Source organism: Sminthopsis crassicaudata, chromosome X, assembly GCF_048593235.1.
Source record: "Sminthopsis crassicaudata isolate SCR6 chromosome X, ASM4859323v1, whole genome shotgun sequence".
Lineage (NCBI taxonomy): Eukaryota > Metazoa > Chordata > Mammalia > Dasyuromorphia > Dasyuridae > Sminthopsis > Sminthopsis crassicaudata.
The window spans coordinates 81,181,249-81,205,430 of NC_133623.1; the positions used below are offsets into that span (position 1 = coordinate 81,181,249).

Below are 24,182 nucleotides of genomic sequence, written 5' to 3' on the forward strand. Positions count from 1 at the left end.
AACTTACTGTGGAGGTGGGACGCCAAATACACAGTCAAGATTACATCGGTACCTCGGTTTAGTGGAAAGCTTCCCCTGCCCCCTTTTTCATTCTTTGCTACGAGGGACAACAGCTCAGGGGTGAGATATACTGGGCAATAAAGATGCCGGTCTAACACAAGAGCAGCAAGATGATTTAAAAACCAAAACCAAAAAGACCATGGAATAAGAGCTCACCAGAAAGAACAGAGCTGTTACTGGCAACTCTTGGCTGCAGGGGGCTTTCCCACAGCTATTCTCCACCATTGCCTTTGGGAAATCTACAGTCAAGCATCTTACAGGCTGGCGTGGAAGCTGTGGAGGAGGCCACAGGCCTCATTATCCCCTGCTCTGTACTTCAATGCCACAATCTGACCTACAGCCGACAGACCGTGCCAAGTCTTGCCCTATGAAGAATTGGTTAGCGTGCTTCTTCCTCCCACCCCACCCCTGTTAGACTGTAAGCTCTTTGAGGGCAGGGCCTGTCTTTTTGTCTCTTTTCTATCCCCAGATTTTAGGCCAATGCCTGGCACAGAGCAGGTGTCTACTAACAGTGTATCGATGGACTGATTGAAAGTTTAGCTCCCGAGCAGTCTGTGGGAGCAGTTCGATGGCTCAGCAAAGGAAAAATGGCAAATACTTGGAGATGGTGCAGCTTAATTCTTTCTAACAAGAGCAGGAGACAGCAGGGTCCAGTAGCAAAAGAGCCACTATCAAGCATGGGCAAGTCACTTTTCCTCTGTGCTCTAGGGCAAGAGCAGGGCAGGCCTCACGGGCTTGGGGGGGCACACCACTGGAGAAGGAAACGAGAGGCCAGTCTGTCCGCCTAATCAAATAGCGACTCGTCCTACACCGTGATATTCGTGAGTGCACAGAGCCTGGGTGAGGCACCCACCATACCTGGAGCCGAGAAGATCACGCCGTGCAATCGCTTGTGAAGTTCAGCCTCTGTCTCCTCGCCCTCCCACCAGGACGCAGGCAGCGTCTCTCTTGGGCACTGGGTTTTCCCGGGTAGACTGGAGGCATCATCCTGAAGAGGCTTTGGCTCAAACTCACCTAGCCCAAGGTGACAGGTGTGATCCATTCAAAGAACGTGCAAGAGAAAACAAAGAAAACCACAAGGTCAACAAAGAATCTTATTTTCAGTCATTATACAGAATGCAGGGAAAACAGTTTTGAATTCAATTTCATTTTAGGTTGCAAATTCTTTCCCTTCCACACTCATAGCCATTGGAAAAAAACAAAGTCCAAGCCAAATGGCAGGGGATGGAGGTGAGAGGAAAGGGGAAGGGAAGGGAAGGAAGGGGAGGGAAAGAAGAAAGAAAAAAAAAAAGAAATGAGGGAAGAGGGGAAAGTGGATTTGCCCTTGAGTCCATCTCCTCTCTGGTATGGAGGTAGGAGGCATGTTTCATCAGGAGCCCTTTGAAGCTGTGGTGGCTCACTGTGTCGCTCAGAGTCTCTAAGTCCTCCCAAATTGATCAGTTACATTATTGTTGTTGGTATACAAATCATTCTCTTGGTTCTGCTTACTTCACTTTGCATCAGTTCATATAAGTCTGCCCAGCTTTCTCCGAAACCATCCCCTCTATCATTTCTCACAGCACAATACTAATCGGCAAATAAACATTTATTAAGTGCCTTTATTTCTATTTTTAATCATTATTTATTATGCTCCAAGCACTGTATTAAAAGCTACTATTCCATAACCTTCATGTATCCTAAGTTGTTCAGCTATTCCCCAGTTCATGGGCATCTTATTTCCCATTCTTTGCCAACACAAAAAGAGCCACTCTGAGTATTTTTCTACCCACAGTCCTTTTCCTCTTTGATCTCTTCGGGGTACAGCCCCAGTGTTAGTGTTGCTGGGTTGGAGAGTTAGCATTTTGGGGCATAATTTCAAAATGCTTTACAGAGAGTCTGGACCAGCTCACAGCTCTACCAACAATGCTTTGGTGTACCTGTTTTTCCACAGTCCCTCCAGTATCTGTCATTAAGACAAAGTCTTATCACTTTCATACTAACTGAGCCCCATGTGAACTAAGCTACTTGTCCCTTGGATTACCACATGCTGTGGCTAAAATCTTGACTTCCTGCTTCCTCAAAGCCATGATTTCATGATCCCAAGCACTCCCTCCACTGGTGTAGATTGCTTTTCCTCTACCACTCAGCGGACAGACTGCCACCAGCCACTGAGACCAAAATTACCCATGGCCTGGTGGCTGAATACCTGATGATGAGCTTCTTGGGACTCGAAGCCGAGCCTCCAAATCTAGATCGCTCTGGAAAGCTTGCCAATTCAGCAAGGCCTGCCCTGGTTGGCACTCCACTGGCATTGTTCAAGATCTCACTCGCCCCCAGATCATAAAGAACTTTGGGAAGGTCTTAGAGGAAGCAAATCAAAACCTGTCTCAATGGGCTGGCCCCATGTGTGCTGAAGGCCGCCAGCAGCACCAATAAGGTCAGTCCCTAAGTGATACCGGCACCTCGGTCACATGTGGGGCCTCCACCACAAACCGTGGGTCGTAAGTACTGAATGTTCTCAGTGTCAGTGTCTGCTAACAATTGTTGATATCAAGTCAGAGACCTGCCTGGTGGCCAAAGGATAGGGAGAGAACATTCTGGAGATACCAGCAAGAAGATAAGACTGTTACCATCTGCCACTTGACTCTCTAAATCCAGTGATTTTGTTCCAAACACAGAGTCGAAATCCATAAGAACTTCTGAAGGAGCAGAGACTGGAACAGCTGGCAGAGGGAGCTCTGAGAAGACAGACACATAAAGGCACTGTTACAGGGTGATAGTACAAAAATAAGCTCAAAGTTTCCACCAAGAAACAATCCTCAGCAATCATGGGACACACAGCCATGGATACACAATTAGGGATATAATAATCTCCACCCAGATGGCAGCCTTTCTTACACAGAATATGATCAAGAAAAGGAAAGGAAGCAAATCAGCTTCCCAATATCCATGCACTTTAGTCCCAGGCATGTCCCTCACCGGAAACTCATTTACTCTTATTTTACAAACAGTTCTAACAAACTTAGTAATCTGGTTTTCTAATTCCACAGGAGACCCTGAAAGACAGTGCTACGTCAAATAATTATTATTTATATCAATGGTCCTCAAGTATCATTCCTTAACAACAAAGGCTAAATTTCACTTTGTATATATTTGATTTCAAAAGGCCAAAAAAAAAATTACCCTTTTAAAAAAACTAAAAATGAACATTGCCACATAAAGGGCTGAAAAGGGACGATTTCTTAGCATAACGCCAGTTCCTGAAGATTTAGCCCCAGTGTCTTAGGCTGGAGTACAAACTCACCATTTTCCCAGGTTTGGCTTGGGGACGTCTTCGAAGTAGTGGCAGTGTTCCGTGAGTTGAAAACAAAAGCAGGCTGAAGATTAAATAGATCTCCAGAAACCTTGGTCAGACTGGGGTGGGGGACAGAAAAAGAGAGGGTGTGAATGACTCCAAACCACCTGATGTTGGATTAGGTTCATTTTTCATCCAATGTATAGGTTTAGAGGTAGCATATAATACAGAGAAATTCAGCCCTTGAACACATCAAACTGTGTTCTCCTTATAAATACATCTTTTGGAATTAGTGGACGTTTGACAAGTACAGTTTTATTAAGGATAAGACCAAATTATAAATAAAAGACAACTGAATTTGGTTCCTGTAACAGGCCAACTGACTTTGAATTGCAATGGATTGTCCATGGCACTCACATTGATAAACCTGTGGCTACTGTAGAAGGCCAGGGACTTAGCAGAAAAGTATCCCAGGTGGACTGGCATCATTAACTGGCAGCTTGGTGGGTGGGTAACCATATGGTGCAGTGCATAGAGCAGGAAGAACTGAGTTCAAAAACAGCCTCAGATACTCAACACTTATTATGTGATCCTGGGCAAGTCACTTAATCCCAACCGCCTCGGCAAAAATAAAAATAAATTGGTAATAAATTGGCAGCTTATTCCAGCTATAGACTTCACAAACGATTACACCAAGAACTTTTCTGTTTTTACAGAAATCTTCATTCACTTATTTTATATCAAATGTAACACCACTTAATCAGGAGGATAATCTGTATCAAAAAATGCTTTAAGATTCTGTATTTTTAGAACATCTGTAAAATGGCAAAATTGTACCACATTAAATATTAATTTTTTGCTTGCTCTCAGAACAGCTGTTTTTAGTTTAAATGAAGTCCCAATTAACAATTTGAAGAATTTCAGGGAGGATGTGGTCACATTAAAGTTAACAGAATTAAAATACCCTATTAGTATCAATTGGAAATTTCTTTTGTTTTTGGAAGTATCAAGAGCTTTTTAAGTATAGAATTTAAAATGCCAAGTGCCATTTCTTATTGACATTATATTTTACATTTACATGCAAGTGCATTTTGTAAGTTTTCTGTAAGTATAAAGTAGTATTTTCCACTGGAAAGTACTGACTTGGGCCTAAGGCTTAGGCTTTTCCTGGTTCCCATGATGATGGCTATACTGCTACACTACATTGTTGTACTTTGCTTTGTATCATAAGGCCACGAATTTCCATGTTGTTTGTAAATATAATAATTGAAAAGCAATAACAATTTTATTGAAAAAAAAAGTGGCTCCACATTTTTAAATATGATCAAACCTTGTTTCAAAATGTACCAAAGTTTCCCAGAGGCTGGCCTGTAAAAGGGCCCTGGGTTTGACCGGAGGGTTGTAGGTCTGCTGACCCCTGGATTTTATAAGAATGCAATTAATTATTGGGAATATTTCTGCTCTCTGGTTAAGTAAGGTTCTTCCACGCCATCTCCATGCACTTATGATTATCCTTGATGCCAATTGTCCTTTTTCTTTCTTTTTTTTTTGGGGGGGGGGGTAGTACTGACCCTGTCATTTTCTAATATGAAAACTTCCTCTTAAAATCTCAATTGGTGCCAGTTCTGCCACTCATGCTCTAAGAATTGACTGGGTATGGGTCACCCAGAAAGGCTGGACCTGAAGCCATTGGACCGGGAGCTTCTGGAGAAAAGGGCTGACTTTTTATGGCTTAGTGCTGGGCTGGGCACACAGGAAGTGCTTAAACAATGCTAGTTGACTGCCCCAGGTATTCCTGACTCAGAAGCTGGTCTTCTACCTCTTACGGCTCCCTGGCTGTCCCCAGATCCATGGTCGAACTATCGGATGGATATGAGCGTGGACTGTTGAGCTGCTGAAGTGGAAGTGTGAGGACAGCAAGACGGGCAACGTCTCTCCTGTCCACACTGAAGCCAGCACTTGGCCAACAGACCCACAGAATAAAATAATGAAAAGGCAATTAGGAAAGGGTGAGCCAGCAAAGACTCCAGCGGGCTGCTCTTTCAGAAACTTAGATGCATGAGTGAAAAGGAGAAATAAAAGAGGCTTTGAGTTTGACAGATTACTGTGGCAGATGGGGCTAGAGGGGCAACCTCGTCAGGGCCAGAGGAAGGAGTGGTTAAAATTCAGACACCTGTGCACTGTGCAGAGCACCACTGGGAGAAAACGCCAAGCTTGTCTCACCTGGCGGATGGAGGCAAGATGGGGGCAAACGTATCAGCAGAGGGAGAAGCAGCGGTGTTTTTCCCGATCATCCCGGGAGACTCAGATGCAGATGCAGATGCAGAATTAGTCACGGATGGAATTTCTTTTAAACATCTTTCCTAAAAGAAAATGACAGATTGTCCAGCTGAACCTAAAGGGACCAAGATGGGACGCAGGCCTGCAATGGCTGCAGCAAATCTTGAGTTTGAAGAAGAGACGCTGTACTTTCACAAGATCCACAGAAATTCATTTAGAATATTCCATTTTTTAAAAGGGTTTTCAAAAAGATCAAATAGGCAAGTTATAATTTCTCACAATTTTGGTTTCTTTATATGAAAATGGGGGTAATAATGTCATTGGTAGCTTAGAAAATCTATAGCTATATAGATAGATGAAGCTAGACAGAGCTACAAATATGTATATGCAGATATACAATCTTTCCATATTTCAAGTTGCACTGCTAACTCGAGAACAAAGATGTAATTTTACCTTTGTGGATTTCAGCTTCCTCATGTGTAAAACTGAAATAAACAATTTTATTTCCTCTCAGTGGTTGTGAAAAATGCAAGCTTTTACATGGGAAGTGATTCTTCTACCACACATTATATGTGCGCCGTTGGACAAAACACTGCTTCCTGACTGAAATTTTTCTTCTATAAAATTAGGCCTGGCTAACGTGATTCAGGCCAATTCCAATAGACCTGGGCATCCACAGAGAGGACCATGAGACTCGATGTGGATCATAACGTAGTATTTCTATCTTCATGATTATTGTTTGCTTGCTTGTTTTTTCTTCCTTCTCTCTTTCTGGTCTGAGTTTTCTTGGGTAGCATGATAAATGTGGAAATACGTTTAGGAGAATTGGCCATGTTTAACCTATACTGGATTGCTTGCTGTCTAGGGGAGGGAGAAAAATTTGGAACACAAGGTCTTGCAAGGGTCAATGCTGCAAACTATGTTTGCTTATATTTTTTAAAACATAAAAAGTTATTATAAAAAAGTGTTTTCAGTACCAGACTTGATGTCACCATTAAGCAGCTAACTCCCGGCAGCCCCTTAAGGTTTTGCTGCAAAGTTCACCTCTTCCATCTTGGAAGAATTCTTTGCTGAGAATTCCGTAGCCGCCGTCCCACCTCCCCACCCCCCCCTTCCTGGCCATCCCTGCTCACACTTGCTCACAAGTATACTGGCCGAGGGGGAACGACCACCTCAGTGCTCCCCCGTGGCGAGAGACTGGCAGCAGAGCTAGCACTCCCACGGCTTTCCAGGCCACTTCGCTTACTGTTGCACTGAAAGCTGCCCACTGCTCTCTGTACTTTGAATTACTGTTCTTATATTGTTTCCCAATTGGTTAACGTGGGGAATACAATGAATGGGTTCTTCCCACAGCTCACCCTCTGTACATCAGGAGGATACAAAGAAAGAAAATAGATTAAGTCCTCTCCAGTCACAGGAGGAAAAAAGTGTTATTCTGTTGTGACGCTGGGACACACCAGAATCTCATCTTATCAAAACTTCCAAGCTCAGACAGGGCGATCTGGCTGGAACGGGGAGGGTCCTAGAAACGCCCTTCCTGGCCTCCGAAGAGCAAAGCGAAGGCCACTTGCAATTGGAAAGAATTAGAGCTACGCTTTCACTGGGGTGCCAAGCTCCCTGGCAGTGAAGCTGGGTCTCTACCCCGAGGGGTCCCCAAGGCCAGGGTCCAGAACCAAAGGGGGTGGGGCAGCCTAGCCTACCTTCAAACATTGCACTTCCACTGGCTCCTCATCCAAAGTCTGTTTCTTCTGCTTCTCAACCACTCCGCTATGAGCCTTCTCGGTGTTGCTAAGTGTGGATACAGCATTCGACAGGTTGTTTGCTCTGTAAGACAAGTCATCACGAGAAATGTGTTTCCCCAAACAAAAGATAGCTCTCAGCTTCGTAAGATGGTGTCCAGTGGAAACGGGCACCAGTGACCAGGCTCTGACAGGACAGCGGATGGGCAGTACAATTTGAGGAACAAAAAATAAAACTCCCAGTACCTGTCACCAGCCGGGCTGGGGGTGGGGGAAGGGGGCATGGCAGGGGTGCCACCAAGAGCACGTTCCCTATTCAACCTGCCAAGGCTAGGGAAGAGCCAGATTCAAAAGGGAAGGGAGAGTAAAACCCCAAACACAGACCTGGCCTTGGCCCTGATCCTGCCCAGAGCTACCAACCCATCTTCCTTTCTCTTAGGTTCTCCCCTCTCTTATTCAGTGTTTCCATGGCTTCTGTGCTGATACACAGACCTGAGCACCTTCTTGCTCTGAAATGAAAAAGGGCTCTGGGAGGTACACTATTCCCAAGTTGTTCTGTCCCAGAGCATCCCAACCTGGAGTCCCTCTGAACCCTCGGACACTGGGGGCTGGAGAAACAGACACAGACAGAAATGGAGGCAAAAAGGAGAGACAGAGAATGAACTTGTGTGTGTGTGTGTGTGTGTGTGTGTGTGTGAGAGAGAGAGAGAGAGAGAGAAAGAGAGAGAGAGAGAGAGAGAGAGAGAGAGAGACAGAGAGAGACAGAGACAGAGACAGAGAGAGAGAGAGAGAGAGACAGAGAGAGAGAGAGAGACAGAGAGAGAGAGAGAGAGAGAGAAAGAGAGAGAGAGAGAGAGAGAGAGAGAGGGAGAGAGAGATATATATTTGGGTAAAGAGGATGCTTTTAATCTCTGAAATCTCTAGAAATGCTTCCTGTGCCATCCAGGCTCCTTGCCAGTTGTGCCTTCACCCCCAACAGGGGAGTCCACAGTACTTGGTGCAATAGCCAGTACTCCAAGGGAAAAATGAAGCATCAGTCAGCCCTCAGGTCCCCATCCCCAGTGAGAAGGGCAAAATGCTTATCTTAGCTTTGACTTGGCTCCCAGGTGCTATAACGTGATTTCACAAGGTCATAGATTTAAGGGTTGGAGGGGTTCCAGGGCAGCTTTTTGCACCCCCTTCTGGGCCTAAGGTAGTCAGCGAGAAGGGCAAGAGAGCAGGCATGTGGGGGGAAGCAGATGTGTGGCCACTTACCTGTAAGCTGCCAAAAGTTCCTTGGTCTTGCGGCCTTCCAAAGAAGCCACATGTTGTTCCAGTGCTTCAAACAGGCTACTTGGGGCCTAAGGGAGAGCATGAACGATTGGGGGGGGGGAGATCTAACACGGTCTTCTCCTCCTTCACCCTGACAATTCCTCACAAGTTCACCCAAAGGGGTGCCCCCGAGGCCCTCTGCCACTGCCCAGCCACCAGTCTGCTCTGTACATGCCCATTTCTGGCACTCAGGAGAATGTGCCAATCAAGGTTGGAAGCCTAGAGATCATCGAGTCCACCTGAGCCCGTGAGAATGGCAAGGACTCGATTCGGGTCCCCACAGACATTAAATGTCAAGAACAAAGGTTCAATCTGTTGACTAATAATGAGTGCCAGCATTTACAGAGCGATTGAAGGTTTACAAAATTATCTTCCAATTATGATCTCATCTGAGCTGCACAACAACCCTCTCCCCATCTTACAGATGAGGAAATGGAGGCAGGCAGGGGGTCACAGAGCAAAGGGTGGGAAGTGACCAGATCAGGATCATACATCAAAAAGAGTCTGAGCAATTGTAAAAGGCTTATAATGGAAAATGCCAGTCCACACCTAGAGAAAACGATGGACTCGGAAAGAGGATCAATGCAGGTGATTTTTTTCTTTCTCCTGCTGCTTCCCTGTAGTTCGGATTTTTCTTTCACAATGTGACTAATGTAGAAATATGTTTAACATGATTGCACATGGACAGCCTGTATCAGATTGTTTGCTATTCTGGGGAGGGGGAGGGAAGGAAGAAAAATTTGGAACTCAAAATCTTCCAAAAGGGAATGCAGAAAATTATCTTCACTTGTAATTGGAAAAAGTAAAACACATCTCCAACCATTTGACCCAGAAGTGCCATTACTGGCTCTGTATCCCAAAGAAATCATAAAGGAAAGAAAAGGACCCACATGAGCACAAATGTTTGTAGCAGCTCTTTTTGGGGTAGCAAAGAAGTGGGAAATGAGTGGATGCCCATCAACTGGGAAATGGCTGAACAAGCCGTGGTACATGAAGGTCAGGGAATATTAGTGTACAAAAATAAATGATGAACAATCTGATTATAGAAAGAAGGCCTGAAAAGATTTACATGAACTGATAATGAACGAAACAAGCAGAACCAGGAATCCATTAGACATAATGACAAGAACGTGTGATCATCAACGATGAAAAGCTTGGTTCTTTCTCAGTGATTCAGTGATCCAAAGCAATCCTAATAAACTCTGGACAAAAAATGGCATCTGCATTCAGAAAAAGATCTAAGGAGACTGAATGGAAATCAACACATGCTAAGTTCATTTCTTTTTTCTGATTTTTGTTTTGTTTTGTTTCTCTCTCATTGTTTTTTTCCATTTTGCTCTGATTTTTCTCTCCCAACATGATTCACAAAGCAGTGTGTATTTAAAAATAAACTTAATACAATAAAAAACCCCACTATTAAGTGTGTGTGCGTGTGCGTGTGTGTGTGTAGTGAGGGGGGGAATGTCTGAGGCCAAATTTGAATTCAGGGCTTCCTAGTCTAGGTCTGGCACTCTGGATCCTGTAGTGCCTGCTGAAGTACTGCCCCTCTGAATGCTAGCTAACCAAAAAGCAGCTTTAGCAGCATAAGAATGAGGAAGTCTTCTGACCCCGGCAGCTGGGGGGCAACATCTGAATGTCCTGGGCAATGCTATCCCATGTTCCCGTGGCCAGGCTGATGGCAAGTTACGGCATCAGAGGGACTTTCACATACCATACACAGGAAATTCCACATACCAAGGAGAGACTGAAAACAGGTGGTGTTCTCTCTCTCTCTCTCTCACACGCACACACACACACACGCACGCACGCACACACACACATATATAAGAAGCCACTCACCTCCTAACTTTGGTCCTTAAGAAATCACTGGAAGCCATCTCATCCCATCCCATGCTGCTCTGCTCCTGCCCCGCCTTCATCCCTCCCCCACCCTACATGCCACTTTTCCAGCACACAAATGGAATTGATCATTCGGGGACAGTGATACGGACACAAGTCTACAGAAGCAAATGGATCCTCCAAATGGAAGTGATGAGATGGAGTGATCTATGAAGGGTAGCTGGGGGTAAACCGGCCAAAGCAAGCCCAAGAGGACACTGACCTGAGTAAGATCAGGAATATCAGCCTGGTCAATTCCAACTTGCTGAGAGACAGAAAAAAAAGCAGTTAAGACAATCAGCATCGAAGTCCACAGACTGTCCTCCTCGTCTCTGCCCTTTCACCCCCTCCCTGTATCCAGCCCTCCCTAAGCAACCAAGAGAGGATTTCGAATGCACAGGGTTGCCACTCCTCTGCTCAAGCAGCCCCCATGCTTTCTCACTGGCTGCTGTTAAAATAGAATCTCTTTTGTTTGGGTTTCTGAGCCCCTCCAACCTGGCTCTAGCCTCTCTCTCAGGATACTCTAAGAGGTAGCATCATTTGACCAAAGATAGTCAGCCAGTGTGTGTGAGGAGCAGGGCTGGAACCCCTCAGCTTTGCAGGCCAAGTCAGCCAAGCAGGCCTGCTTGTTGCCCCCAAAAGGATCGTATTATCTGCTCTCTTGTACTCCTCCTCGGTGCTTTCCCCCTCAGAGGTACAGGCCGTCACCCTTACTCTTTGACTCTGCCCTTTGCAGCTCCCTCCGAGAGTCCTTTCCTGTCTCCCCAGCCACCATGCATTTTGTAAGAACTCTGGGTAGACTGTGAGCTCTTGTATTTGTGTTCTAGGTTCTAGCACAGCCCTTAAGTCATATTTGGTGACTGACTGAAGGGACAGAAGTCACCTCAGACCCCTAGCAATGGTTGTTTCTTTATATTCCGCTAAAAATGCTAAGAAAATTCTTCATTTCTGGCCTGAAATAACTACACATGGCTAGAATTCACATATGCATTTCAGTCAAACCCCAGAAGGCTCGGCTCCCGCAGGGAACATGAGAATGAAGCTTATGGAGCAGGAGAGAATCTTACCGCTTTTCTGCAACCACAGGATACCGTTCTGATTAGGGAAAAGCCCCTCCGGACCCCATGGATGCAGCACAAAACTATCCCATGTGACCTCTGACCTGCTGACCCTCAATACAAGTTGTCTGATCTGTATGAGGACAGTCACCATGCTTTCTTTCTTTTTTTGCTCTTTGTAACTAGGGATGACTCTCTGGGTTGGGCAGGGGAAGGACCAGATTGGGAAGTGAAGGGGAGGTAAAAAGCCAAGAGTAAGAACGTTTTTCTAAAAGAAAGTAATTCAACAACTAACTAGGGAGATATAATACCAACCATGACACCTAGATTGCAAAGCAGAGAAAATCTCATTCTCTCCCCACAACCACTCCAGGGGAGGCAGGCACTATGAAAGCTATTCCTCCCATTCTAGAGACAAAGTAACTGAGGCTAGAGAGGGAAGGACTTAGTCGGTAAGAGGCAGGGCAGGATTTGAATCCAACTCTGGCCAACACAGGGCTCGGCACTTTGAGCGGGGCAGCCAGCCGTGGGAACAGGCACAGGGAGAATGGTGACTGGCTCCCACCATGTTACCTCGGCAACTTTCAGGAACTCAGATAATTTGGCCATTCTTGCCAGGAACTTCTTGTAACTCTCTAGCCCTTCTTTGCATTGGTTCTTCTTCATGTCAAAGTACTTTTCTAAAATAAAGACAAAGATTTCAAACACCTGGGAAGACCTCAAATGAGTTCCAAGGGGGCTGCTGGTGAGAGGGGCTGCGTGGAAGTGTTTTTCCCTTGCAATGATCATTTTTAAGGGAAGAGGAGCAAGGAAACCACCCATCCCTGCCCTGCTGTCATCCATGCTCTACCCTGGACATAAGTTTATGGGAGCAAATGGATTTTCTTTTCTTTTTTAGTTTTTTTTTTATAGCTTTTTATATACAAAACATATGCATGGGTAATTTTTCAGCATTGACCCTTGCAAAAGCTTCTGTTCCGAATTTTCCCCTCCTTCCCCCCACCCCCTCCCCTAGCTGGCAGGTAGTCCCATTCATGTTAAATATGTTAAGGTATATCTTAGATACAATATATGTATACATATTTATAGTTATTTAAGCAAATGGGTTTTCAAAAAGAAATATCCCCAAGTAGGCCAGTGGCCAAGAAAAGAAGGGCAGATTTATATTCTTTTGAACCCAAATGCTTGCAGGTCTAGTACAGTGTAGACTGTATCAGAGGCCTGAGTTGACATTAACTTAGCCAGTGGGCATTGGGGACAAGGCTGGAAGCCATTTCTTCCAGCCTCCAAATCTGGTCCTCCAGCCATTCTGTCTCTCTTCTCTACAAATAAAAACTGGCTCGCACGGCCAAGAGTAAATCCAGAGCATCCCACCCCAGAACTGAAATGCTTGGCCATCTCAGGGAGAAAAGCAACTTCTTGGGGTCCCTGAGAAAAAAAGCAAACCATTTCAGCAGTGTGCTGTCACCTGAATGTGATGTCAGAAGCCAGTCTTAAGGCCTTGCTACAGAGCTCTGGAGAATGGGCATGAGGGGGTCAATGGGACCAAAGAAGCGACGCCTCAGGATTTGGCAAGGGCCATGTTTGTCTATAAGCAATGGCCTTGGCAGCCACCAGAAAGCTTGGCTTACGCCAAGGAAAAGGGAATGGCTCTCAACAAAGGGGATCCAATGGGAGCTCAAATGAATTCAGAAAGCAAACTGCCTCCCTCTCTTCTCCCTCCCTCCATGACCTGAGGAAAGTAGCAACATACCAAGCAGGTTAATAATCCCTTCATTGTAGGCTGCAAACAGCCTAATGGAATCCTTAAATAGGTGCATGAAGGCCGAACTGATGACACCATTTGTGAGTTCATTGGGATGCGCCTGTGGAGGACAAGAGAATCCATGAGGAGGCAGGGACCAAACCTCCCGTCATCTTCATCGAAGCAAACAAATAGAAAGATGGCCTGGAAAATGGTCCCGTGGGATCATCTGCCTCGGGTAGGTAAGGAATTCTTAAGCCACCAAGAGACACAGGCAATTATCAAAGGTAACACGGCAGCTCTTAATTATGTGACATAAAACTTCTGGACAAACAAGCAGGCTGAGGAGAGAAGGAGTAAATAAGGAGAAAAAAGGTTCTATTGAATTGCTCAGAGGAGGGTTTGGTATCCAAGATATAAAGACAAGAGAAATACCCCAAACAAAAGTTGTGCTCCACTACATCAAAGACGAGGAACAAACAGCTGCCAAGAGCAGAATTGTAAACTATTTACAGCCATCTGAAAGGACGGCCCACATTGCTAATACCAAAAGAAAGAAATCCCAACCACTCCACGGTTGCCAACTGGCCCACATGACAAAGGACGGGCAGGAGAGACAGGTCCTCCAGTGTGGTGGTGGCCGAGCTGTGAATCGGTACAATCATTCAGGAAAGCGACTGGGAATTGGGCAAATTAGAGGCAAAAACATCTCCTCTGTGACCCAGAGTCCATTACCGGGCTCAGATGAGGCCACCGAGAAAAAACAAGACCTCCTTTACACCCACTAAATTGGGGCAGTCCTTTTGTGGTAGCAAAAAACTGAAGACAAGGCCAGTACCCAGCAATGGCTCAACATGATGTGGTCCATGAAATGCAATAGGAGACTACTGGGCAGTAAGAAATGATGCGTGGGATGACTCCGAAGAAGGCTAGAAAGACCTAGGGGAATCGATGCAAAGGGAAGTCCACAGAGTCAAGGACGACACTCTATACGGTGACTACAACTACGGAAGTAGAAACTACACTTGGCACACAAACCAGAGAACAATCACACATGAATTTTGGGAAACTGCCTTAAAGAAGATGCCCCCTCCACAGTCCAGATGGGGGACTGGGCCCATTTTGCCCAATTCTGTTCACTGTGACTTTTTTCTTCTTTTTCTTTAAAAAACAAAAAAGGTTTGGATTTTTGGGATGGCTCAGGGGGAAGAGTAGGGGCAGAGGGGGAAACTGAGGAAAGGTGAAAACAGAGCAATTCAAATGTATTTTTAAAAAGAAAATTCTTACATCAAAATCAAGCAGAACATCCAGCTGGTTCTGAATAACTGGGAGGGTTTTCAGGAGCTTGTCAGTACCCATGGTCCTCATGACTCCATCAGGCCTGGAAAGACAAATCACAGGTGTATGAGCAGCTAATATGGATATGTGCTAGCATGCACACACACACGCATGGCATATGTGAACACACACAATACACACTTAAGTATGCGCTTGCGTTGTGAGTGCTCGTGAGCGAATTACAAATGTCTACTCACTACGTCAAAGGGTGGACATTTCACTGATGTATGACCTCTCCCCTACACAGGCTGCAAGGTCTATGCGGTTCGGCAGATGCCACAGGAGCCGCCTGACTGTGGTAAATGACATGACGTCTGCCACAGGACTGGGCCAAAGCCATCACCCTGCAGTCCAGGTGGTGAGGAGCCTCCACAAACTGAGCAGAACCAGACCTCTGGTGGGGTACCAGGCCAGTACTCGTCAGCAGGAAGGCTCTGCCCTCCAGGGGTGAGGGCAGCCAGCCTGAAGCCAGAGGTCCCTTCATGCCATGAGGGGGGGTCTGGACCTTTGGAAGAACCACCAGGGGACACAAATGCGTCCCTCTGGGGTAAGGGCAGCCAACCTGAAAACAGGAGTCCCTGCATGCCATGCTGAGGGGCCGCAATCTGTAGCAAAACCATTAGGGCACAAACACGGCCCCTCTGGGGTGAGGACGGCTGCTTTGAAGCCAGAGATCCCTGCACGTCACGCCAAAGGGCCCAGATTTTAGCAGAGCTACCAGGAAACACAATTGTAACTCCCTGGGATGAGGGTGGCCACCCTAAAGTCAAAGATTCTTGCATGTCGTGCCAAAGGGCCCAGATTTTAGCAGAGCTACAAAGGAACATGCATATGACTCTCCAGGGTAAGGACAGCCACCTTAAAGCCCCAGGTCCCTGCATGACAGGCAGAGGGTCCTGATGGCTCTGGCCCCCCAAGAGAACACATATGGCCCCCAGAGGTGAAAGTGGCTATCCTATATTCAGGGGCCCCTACATGCCAGGCAGAGGGCCCTAGTGGTTCCGCCCCCCTGAGGTGAGGCTAAGCCTACAGGGAACACATATGACCCCCTGAGGTGACGGTGGCCATGCTACAGCCGGGGATCCCTGCGTGCCACGCCTAGGGGCTGGACTTTTAGCAGTGCCACCAGAGCACACACAAGGCTCTCTCCAGATGGAGTCTCTCCTGTGGAACAGACAACAGGAAGACTCCCAGAAACCAGAATGACAGAGGGAAATCCGTGCATCCAGGTGGCAACCGCTCCGTTCGGAAAAACTGCAATTCAGCAAGAACCTTCCACAGAACTGCATCTTCTTTTGACAACCTGAAAACGCTTACTAACCCTCTCTTCATTTTGGTGAAGTCAACTGCTACCAGTCTGTAGGAAAGCGCTTTTTCATTCAAGTATCTGCTATATCGCCTGATGAAGGTAGACATATCGTAACCTAAAAATGAAGACATCTGGGTTATTTCCAATTGCTCACATTTATTCTACATACTAAAGACAAGGTCTCTCCAAGACTGTGTCCCATGTCACAGCCTGAGGTCCCCCGCTCCTCAAGGAATGCCCTGCTGATCAAGAAGGGCTGGGTGCCTTCAATGCCATCTCTTTCAGCATCTTGGTCGCTTTTTCATTAAGAAAGAACCACGTTTGAAGCTCTACACAGCCTTGAGAGCCTTCTGAGGTTAAGGGAGCTGGGAGGCAGTGATAGCCATGGAGTCATGAACTGGGTCAAAGGTTATGTGGGCCTAGAGAAAGCCCGGTCAACTTGGAATAGGTAGAGCACGCAGGCTGATAGCTGAGCTAAGTCTTAGCGAACTAGCAAGTGATTAGGCCGGGTGAGAGACTCCTGATTTGCCTGCTTGTTTTACAGAGAAGGGAACTGTTGCGGCCCTGTGGCTGAGCTGCCATGAGGCCTTAGCCTTCCTGGGGAGCCCAGGTCATTTCTCCGTATTCCACTGGCGGATCTCATCTCTTAGCTGGATTTGCCATCTAGGGGAGGGGATGGGGGGAAAGAGAGGGACACTTGGAACAGAAGGTCTTGCAAAATTACCCATGCATATGTTTTCTAAATAAGAAGCTATAATAATAAAACAAAGAAAAGAAAAAGCTATTATTTAGCTAATATTTAGCTGTTTTTTTAAAAAAATTAATTATATATTACATATATAATATACAATAATTTAACCTTTTAAAACTGTTTAAAGACTACTAAAGTATATGATATATATAATATTTTATATGCACATGATAATTTAATAATTATTTAAAATATTTAGCTACTTTTTTTAAAGAAAGAAAAACAAGCTTCAGACACCAGACTTGAGGGTTGCAGGCCCACACGCCTGTGGATGTGCGCTCTGCAAAAAGCTGCCTCACGTGGGACAGGTGCTCAGCACAGGGCTGCTAAAGGCACGAATGGCCACCGTCTGGGCCCTTGCAAGCAATCTCCTGCCAGTATCTTCTGTGTGGGGCTTCCCTCGGGCTGGGAGGAGTCAAGGTCTCAATATCATTTTTGGCTGTTACTGTTTTTAACCAAAACTCCTCTAGTCTCTAATCTCCAAGAGGGGAAAAGTTCTTATCAATCAGAGGCCTTATTTAAAAAGCTCATTAGTCAGGGAATCCCAGAATGAGTTGGAAAGGACTTTGTCCACATTATACCATCCCTTCTCCAACATGGCTGTGCAGTGGTAGGCCAGCCTGTGCTGGCAGCCCTTCTGTGGGAGGGGAGGGTTCCCCATCTCCCTTGGTGGCCCAGCCCTTCCTCTTCCAGGCGGCCTCCCCTCCCATCCAGTTACTCGTCCTCCCTGTGTCCTCAGCCACGTGCTAGTCCTTCAGATACCACGATACCATATCCCGTCTCCCGCCCCCCCCCCCCGTCCCAGCCCACAAATTGTCATCTTTAAAGCTGAACCTTCTTTCCCCATTTGGGGAATGTAAGCATCCAAGATCAGCAGCCCACCCCTCCCCGCTCTCTCACTCTGCTGGGCCAGACTTTGCCTCGACTGTCTGTCTCTCATCCCCACGAGAGCGTCGGTCTTACCCTGTATGACGCTTTTATCCAGGAAGTTGCTTAAATTGAACAGACTGTTTCTCGATGCAAGGTACTGCATGAAACGCTGTGGGTCAAAAGGTCAGGAAGGTTAGGTTTTGTTTCTTGCAAACAGAATGGATTTAGGATAGAGTCTTTGGAGATGCCAAGGTGTCCCCCCCCCCAACTCTTCCTTCAATCTGGTTCAAGAAAGAACCAATCCACAGGCCCAGATATTCCGCAACTTCCCCTTGGATGCTGGGCAGTGGCCGTGGGCCCTGAGGCTGCCCCAACTCTCCCTCCAGGCTGTCCCCTGGCCTGCCCACTCACTCATTCTGTTCCTGTAAATTTGGGGAGAAGAAAAAGGTCTGCTCATGTCAGATGGAAAATCACAGGAGGAAGAGGAGGAGCTCCAACTGTAACCAGTGAAAACTCTAGCCAGATCTGAGTCAGGAGGCAGAAGGAGGAGAAAAAGGAGAAGGGAGAGCAATCCTGGCCTGTGCTATGGACAGCCGGAGGTAGGGAAAGCGACTCGTTCCACCTGAGGCGCACCATACGTTACAGCTGGCTGAGAGAGCTGAATTTCCAAACAATTCCAGCACATCCTCCCTGAAGGACAGAGGGCTCCCCTGGGAGTCGGGAGGATCTGCTTTTGGCACCCGGGAGAAGCCTCTTCCTTCCTGGGAACCCTCAGGCCAGCTTCTCAGCCCCCAGATTCCGAGCTCGGCCTGACCGGGATTAGGAGAAGTTTCTTCGCTGGAGTTCTCAAACTCAAGGAGAGCGCCAGTCTGGCACCCTCCCTTGCCTCCCCACCTCAGCGACCGGTGGGACCCATGCTGCCCAAAGGGCCCGGAGCGGCCACCTACCTACCTACCTACCTAGCGCTCCCAGAGACCCCCTCCTGAGAGTCACAGCAGGGGGCCGTGGGCTGGTGCCCCCAGGATGAGTTCCAGACGGAACCCTGGGGAGGGGGGACAGCAGTCTGCCTCTTACCTCATTGCCGTACATCATGAGATGGTGGGTTGTGATCAGAGCCTTGAAAACAACTATCCAGCTGCTGTTGACGGTGCGTTCCAGAAGTGTGTCGGCCAGCTGCGGTATGCTCATGTTCAGCTCGTTAGTGCAATGGATCAGGTCTAAGTTCAAAAGAAGCCACGGGACAGATCAAGTCTCAGGCCCAGAGCCAAAGGGACTGTCTTAACCAAATCCTATGGAGCCAATCCTTAAAGCCGAGGGTGCCGGTTCCATGTTGTCCCCCCCAGAGAGTCCCCGCCCCGTCCCAAACGGGGTCACCTGTACTCTGCACCCACCCATCGCATCCCATGGCCCCCTGGCTCTCACTGCCCGCCCCCAGCCCAGGCCTGCTATCTCTGAGTGGGCCCGGAAGCGCTCCCGGGAAGCAGTGACGGGGAGAAGGAGGTGCCATATACCACCCCGGAGCCCCAGAGCACCCCAAAGGACTCATGGGTCAAGGGCGACTCAGAGGAATGGGGCCCTCACTGCGAGTCGGGCTGGGTCTCACAGCCTCAGAACCTCCAAGTCTGGGAGTCCCAGGATAGGCCGGCTTAGCAAACCCACTACAAGAACTCAAATCCAGCCTCCCCACCCAGGGGCTCGGACCCAAGCGCCTTTTAAGTCACTGAGGCAAAAGGTCCCCGCTATATTTTGGCACAGAGTGTCTACCTCCTGATGCCTGGGGGGAGGGGAGGGGGCCAGGGCTGCTTTCAGAAGCACAGAGAACACTTAGTTTGGCTAAGAGTCCAGAGCCTGGAAGTTCATTGTTGGAGGTCCGGCGCCACCCCACCCCCAATCCAGGCCACAGCAGCTAGTCCCAAGCTGAGGGCCCCGGGTGGAAGGAGGGGCCGCTGGGATCAAGAAGTCTGGGGAGAGCTTGGAAGCGTGCAAGGAGCAATGTCACCTGAAAACGTGGACAGCCCTGACTCGGGCCCATGACTAGCTCCTCTGCCCCCCTCCCCCCCATGGAGAGAGGGAAATCTGGCCCGGGAAGCTCAACTTGCTCCCTCAGGCCGTACTTCCCGGTGGGACAATGGGCTGGGGGCGGGGCACGAGCGGAGAGTTTCCCAGGTCAATTCCCCAACACTAAACTCATGTGGATTTCATTGACTCACTCATTCTCTACTCAGAAATCTCCTGAAGAGGCAGCAGGACCCGGGGGAGGAAACTCCCCCTCCCCAAGACTGGGGTCAAGCTGGCCTCCCACTCTAGCTAGAGGCCGCTGGTAAAATGGGGGGGCTGGACCCCCACGACCCCTAAGGTAGTTCTCCCCTTAATAGCCCACGGCTGCTAGTTAGGATTAGTCTGAGAGCACAAGGGAAAACACTGACTAAAAAAAGTCGAGGGGGGGGGGGGGGTCTGCCAGCCACTCCCAAGGAAGCTTGCCAAGACTTCAGGGCATGGAAGGTGGGGCTGGCAGGGGCCGCGGGGCATCGTTCGTGCCAAAGAGGAGACACTTAAGCCCAGGGCGGGAGAGGGGCTCGGCCAAGGTCACCGGGGGCCAAGCTATCGAGGCTCACTGGGGAGGAGCTAGGGTGGCACCTCGAGGTCTCTCCGTGCGCCCATCCCTGGACCTCAGTTTCCTCCTGTGTCACCTAAGTGGGGAGGGGGGCCTAGCTCGTGCCCAGCTCGGTCCACGGGCGCCAGCTGCCCAGCCCACCGAACATTCAAACAAGTGGCGCACTGGTCCGGTGGGGCTTGGCCAGCTCTGCCCGCGAACGGGGCACCTCGCGCCCGGCTGAGCGCAGCGGCCCGAACCCGGCCCGCGCACCCAGCCCGCAGCCCGGCTGCTCCCACGATGCTGCTGGCACAGGCGAGGCCGGCCCTGGGGGGGCGAGAGCCGCTCCCGGCACCTCGGAACGGCGCCCGAGGGGGGTCGCGGCGGGAGGTGGGGCGAGTGGGGGATGGGGGTGCGGGGCGGGAGGAGGGGCTGCGGGAGAGGGGGAGGGGACCCTACTCACAGTCCAGGTGTTTCTGCTTGGGCCCCATCATTTCGTGGGTGCTCGCCTTGCAGACGGCTTTGGCCACGGCCGACCCCGTGACGCTGTGCTGCGCGGCCGTGATCCGGTCGGTGAAAGACTGGCCCGACATGGTGCCTTGCTGCCCGGCGCCCGCCCGGGGTGTCCCCCGCTGGGCGGCGGGCCGGGGCCGGGGTTGGGGGCGGGACCAGGGGCGGAGCCGGGAACCAAGGCCGGGGGCGGGGCCGGGAAGCCGCCGCTGCCGTCGCTGCCACTGCCCGCCAGGCCCCGCCCCCTCTCGCCACTGGCCCCTGCCGGACGCTCGCGCGGACGGACAGATGGACTGATGGTCTGCCGGATGGTCTCGCGCCCGGGAGCCGCCTGGGGGCCGATCGATCGCCCGGCTGGTTAGAGCGCGCCCACCTCCCTAAGATGGCGACCACCGCCTCCGCCGAGCAGCTGGCTGCGCGTCCTGGAACGCCGGGGGCCGCCGTTGGGGGCCGTCGAGGCGCGGCCGCTGGTTGGTCGAGGGCCTCAAGCGGTCCCAGGAGCCCGAACGCGCCTCGACGGCCCTCAACGTTCGGAGCGAGGCGGGGAGGGGGTGTGTGTGCGGGGGGACGCGCTGCCGCTCTTAAAGGGTTAGCGATCCCGAGGGGTGGGGCGCAGGGGGCGGGCCCGGCCGAGAAGGGAAGGCCGTTTTGAGGAGCACTTTCTCGGGGCCGACCCCTCCGCCTGCCGGGCCCGGCCCGCAGTGTGGCTCAGTTTCCGAGGTGGAATTGCAGACCCTGACGTGAAGAAGCGGCTGGCGCGCTCCCAGCCTTTTCCGCCGCTGGAACTGGGGGTGGGGGCAGGGGGGCGGAATATTGCCGCTCCTGCCAGACACGCGTGGGTTACTTTTGCCCAAGTGCTTTCCTGGCTCCCCCCCCCCTTTTTTTTTTCATTGTTCCGAGGGATAGTTCCTAGGAAAGAGAAGCCTGAGATAAAGTCCGAAAACAAAGGGTGCCAAACATCTTATTGGAGTTTTATACCTACCCTGGGAGGGAGGTGGTGTCATTAACCCCATTTCGCAAGTGAGAAAACTGAGGCAGGGAAAGTAAGTGGCCCAGGCTGCCACAGCTAGGAAGTGTCTGAGGCTGGCTTTGAACCTTGCTTTTCCCGACTCCGAGCCCACCGGGGATTCCCCGGGGGGCTTTGCCGACAAGAGCAGAAGGCCGGTGAAGGCCAACTGCAACAAGGTGCCAGCCAGATGCCCAGGGAGGGGCGGGGTGTGGAGGCCAGCATTTGCAGCCCAGGGCCAACAAGAAGCCACAAAGAGAAACAAATTGAAGGGCTCGGGCCTCTTTATGTGGTCCCCGACTGGACCAATTTGGAGGTCTCGGCTGTGGAGGGTTCGGAATGATCCATGGATCCGGACCAGAAGGGGGGTGCGGCCGGCTCTCTCCTCACCCCCTTCCCCAAATTACCTTTGGAACTTCCCCCGGAGCATCCAGGCCCGATCCTGCCAGGCCTGGCCAGCTTAGGATGGGGAAGTGTCGTTTCCTAAGCCGGCCCCACCCCCTCCCATCCCCTCCGGGAAAAAACACATGGGGAGAAATGGGCCCGATCTCCTTGGTTCTTGCGGGCGTTCAATCAGTGAGAGAGGAGGGTCCTTAGGAGTAGGTGGCCTGACTTGAGAGCAGAGACCAGACTGATGTGCCCACTTAGCACATCCGACAGGGGACATCCCAGGCCCATCTCCATTATGCAGAGACCCTGTCCTTCACCCACTTCCTGAATCCCCCAAATCCAACACGTTTCCCAGGTGTCCCCTCTTTCTCCAGCAGTGTTCCCTTGTCTTCTTCCTTCTGTTCGTTATCAGGAGCGGTAGCCCTCCCTGCCATTGCTATGTCCCCCCACCCAATTTTCTCCATCGACCGCCTCCCTTCTGGCTTCAAACATTTGGGTGATGTGAGGAAGCGTCTAGGGTGCCTGGGATCCTGCTACCCCTCCAAGCTATTGCCCCCAGCCTCTTCTGACTTCCAAACTGCCTCACCAATCTGTAACTGCCTAATCGCTCGGTCTTTATCTCTAGCACTTAGCCAAGACTGCCTTCTCCAAGGTTGCCCAACATCCCCAGGCCCACTGCTTTATATCGCCAGACCTCCCGTCCACCTTCTTGCCCCTTCTGAAGCGTTTGATGTTGGTCAGGGGTAGGTCACGTCGGAATTCGGAGCTCCTACGTCAGGGTTTGCCTCAGCTGAAGCCTAGTGGCTGCCCCTCATTTGAATTCTGTTCAACTCTTCACTTCATGATTCTTGGAAACAAAATGTTGGGGGGGGGGGGGGAACAGCAGCTGGATGGTGCAGTGGATAGAGCGCCGGCCCTGGAGTCCAAATCTGGCCTCAGACCCTTCACACTGCCTAGCTGTGTGATCCCGGGCAAGTCACTTTGCCAAAAATAAATAAATAAATAAAATCAATTGACTTCTGCTTTCTAATGCTATCTTTTCCCAGTTCATCCCACAGACACTCAGGGAGAACTGCTGTGTATTTCCCTGTATCCTATTCTCTTAATTCCCTTTATGCTTGGCCCTGGAGTTCCAGGCTTGGCATGATAGGCCGTCCTCCTTTTGGGTTACTCCAGGGCCCCAGGGACAGCTTGGCCCGGGCACTCACAAGGCCTCGGTGCTCCCAAAGCAGTTGGATTCAGGGCTGAGCTCGGTATGTTCCCGTCCCGAGTTTGGATGTGAACAGCACAGCTGGGGGCCTGCTCCTGCTTGGAATCCTAATAGAACTGCTGGGGCCAGTTACCGTCAGCCAGAAAGCTCGGCTGGTTCAGAGGCACAGAACTCCAGGCTCCCTTTGGTTGGGGCCTCTGGCCTCCATTATTCTGCTGCAAACCCAAGATGGGAGCTCCTTACTCAACACACAGTAGGTCTCGGGGCCACTCCTCATCCTTCAGGAACACACACAGACACACGGATACAAACATATACCTCCTCCACTGAGCCTGGATCTCTGCCGTCTGAGTATCAAACAGCCCCTTCGTGGGGTCTAGGCACCCTTTCAAGCCCATGCTCCCATCCCCAGGGGGCATCAAGCTTCTGTCTCCCTATGATGACCTGGACTGGGAAAACAGCTGGGATTGCTTTCCTCGGATTTCCTGAGCGCAACTTGTTCTAGGCTGTGTTTTAGAGACCTCCGTGGAGATGTGGGTTACAACTCAGCTGTCCTTTCCTAGTCTTGGATCCCCATTAATATCACTCGCCCAGGACCTCCCAGATCTGTCTGGACAGGACAAGTCTTCACGGGACCAGTGGAGTCGGAAGAGACGGTCACCAGAGGCTGGTGCTGGAAGAAAAGCTCTGGATTTGAAGTCAGAACTCAATGCAACCGGGGGATGGCTAACAGTTCTATAGCAAGGCCTAGGTGCCAGGTACTGTGCTAAGCACTCTCCAATCGTTAGCTGATAATCCTCACATCTCTGGGAGGTGGAACACCCTCGTCTGAGGGGTGAGGAAACGGAGGCAAACAAGGCT

General features: G+C 49.9%; 1 protein-coding gene across 1 annotated transcript in view; it reads right to left on the minus strand.

Annotated features, from left to right (window-relative positions):
* The window catches only part of LOC141548519 (phosphatidylinositol-binding clathrin assembly protein-like), a 42,377-nt gene extending 21,210 nt beyond the window's left edge, over positions 1–21,167 (minus strand). Inside the window, exons 1-14 of the mRNA XM_074277469.1 lie at positions 20,669–21,167; positions 18,687–18,829; positions 17,706–17,781; positions 16,004–16,106; positions 14,632–14,725; positions 13,354–13,465; positions 12,174–12,280; positions 10,766–10,807; positions 8,608–8,693; positions 7,315–7,438; positions 5,558–5,697; positions 3,344–3,453; positions 2,670–2,777; positions 919–1,074 (exon numbers count right to left, since the gene is read on the minus strand). Of these exons, the coding sequence (XP_074133570.1) occupies positions 919–1,074; positions 2,670–2,777; positions 3,344–3,453; positions 5,558–5,697; positions 7,315–7,438; positions 8,608–8,693; positions 10,766–10,807; positions 12,174–12,280; positions 13,354–13,465; positions 14,632–14,725; positions 16,004–16,106; positions 17,706–17,781; positions 18,687–18,829; positions 20,669–20,798 (1,531 nt within the window). The 5' untranslated portion in view covers positions 20,799–21,167. The remainder of the gene's footprint in view (positions 1–918; positions 1,075–2,669; positions 2,778–3,343; positions 3,454–5,557; positions 5,698–7,314; positions 7,439–8,607; positions 8,694–10,765; positions 10,808–12,173; positions 12,281–13,353; positions 13,466–14,631; positions 14,726–16,003; positions 16,107–17,705; positions 17,782–18,686; positions 18,830–20,668) is intronic.
* Between the last annotated feature and the right edge of the window lie 3,015 nt (positions 21,168–24,182).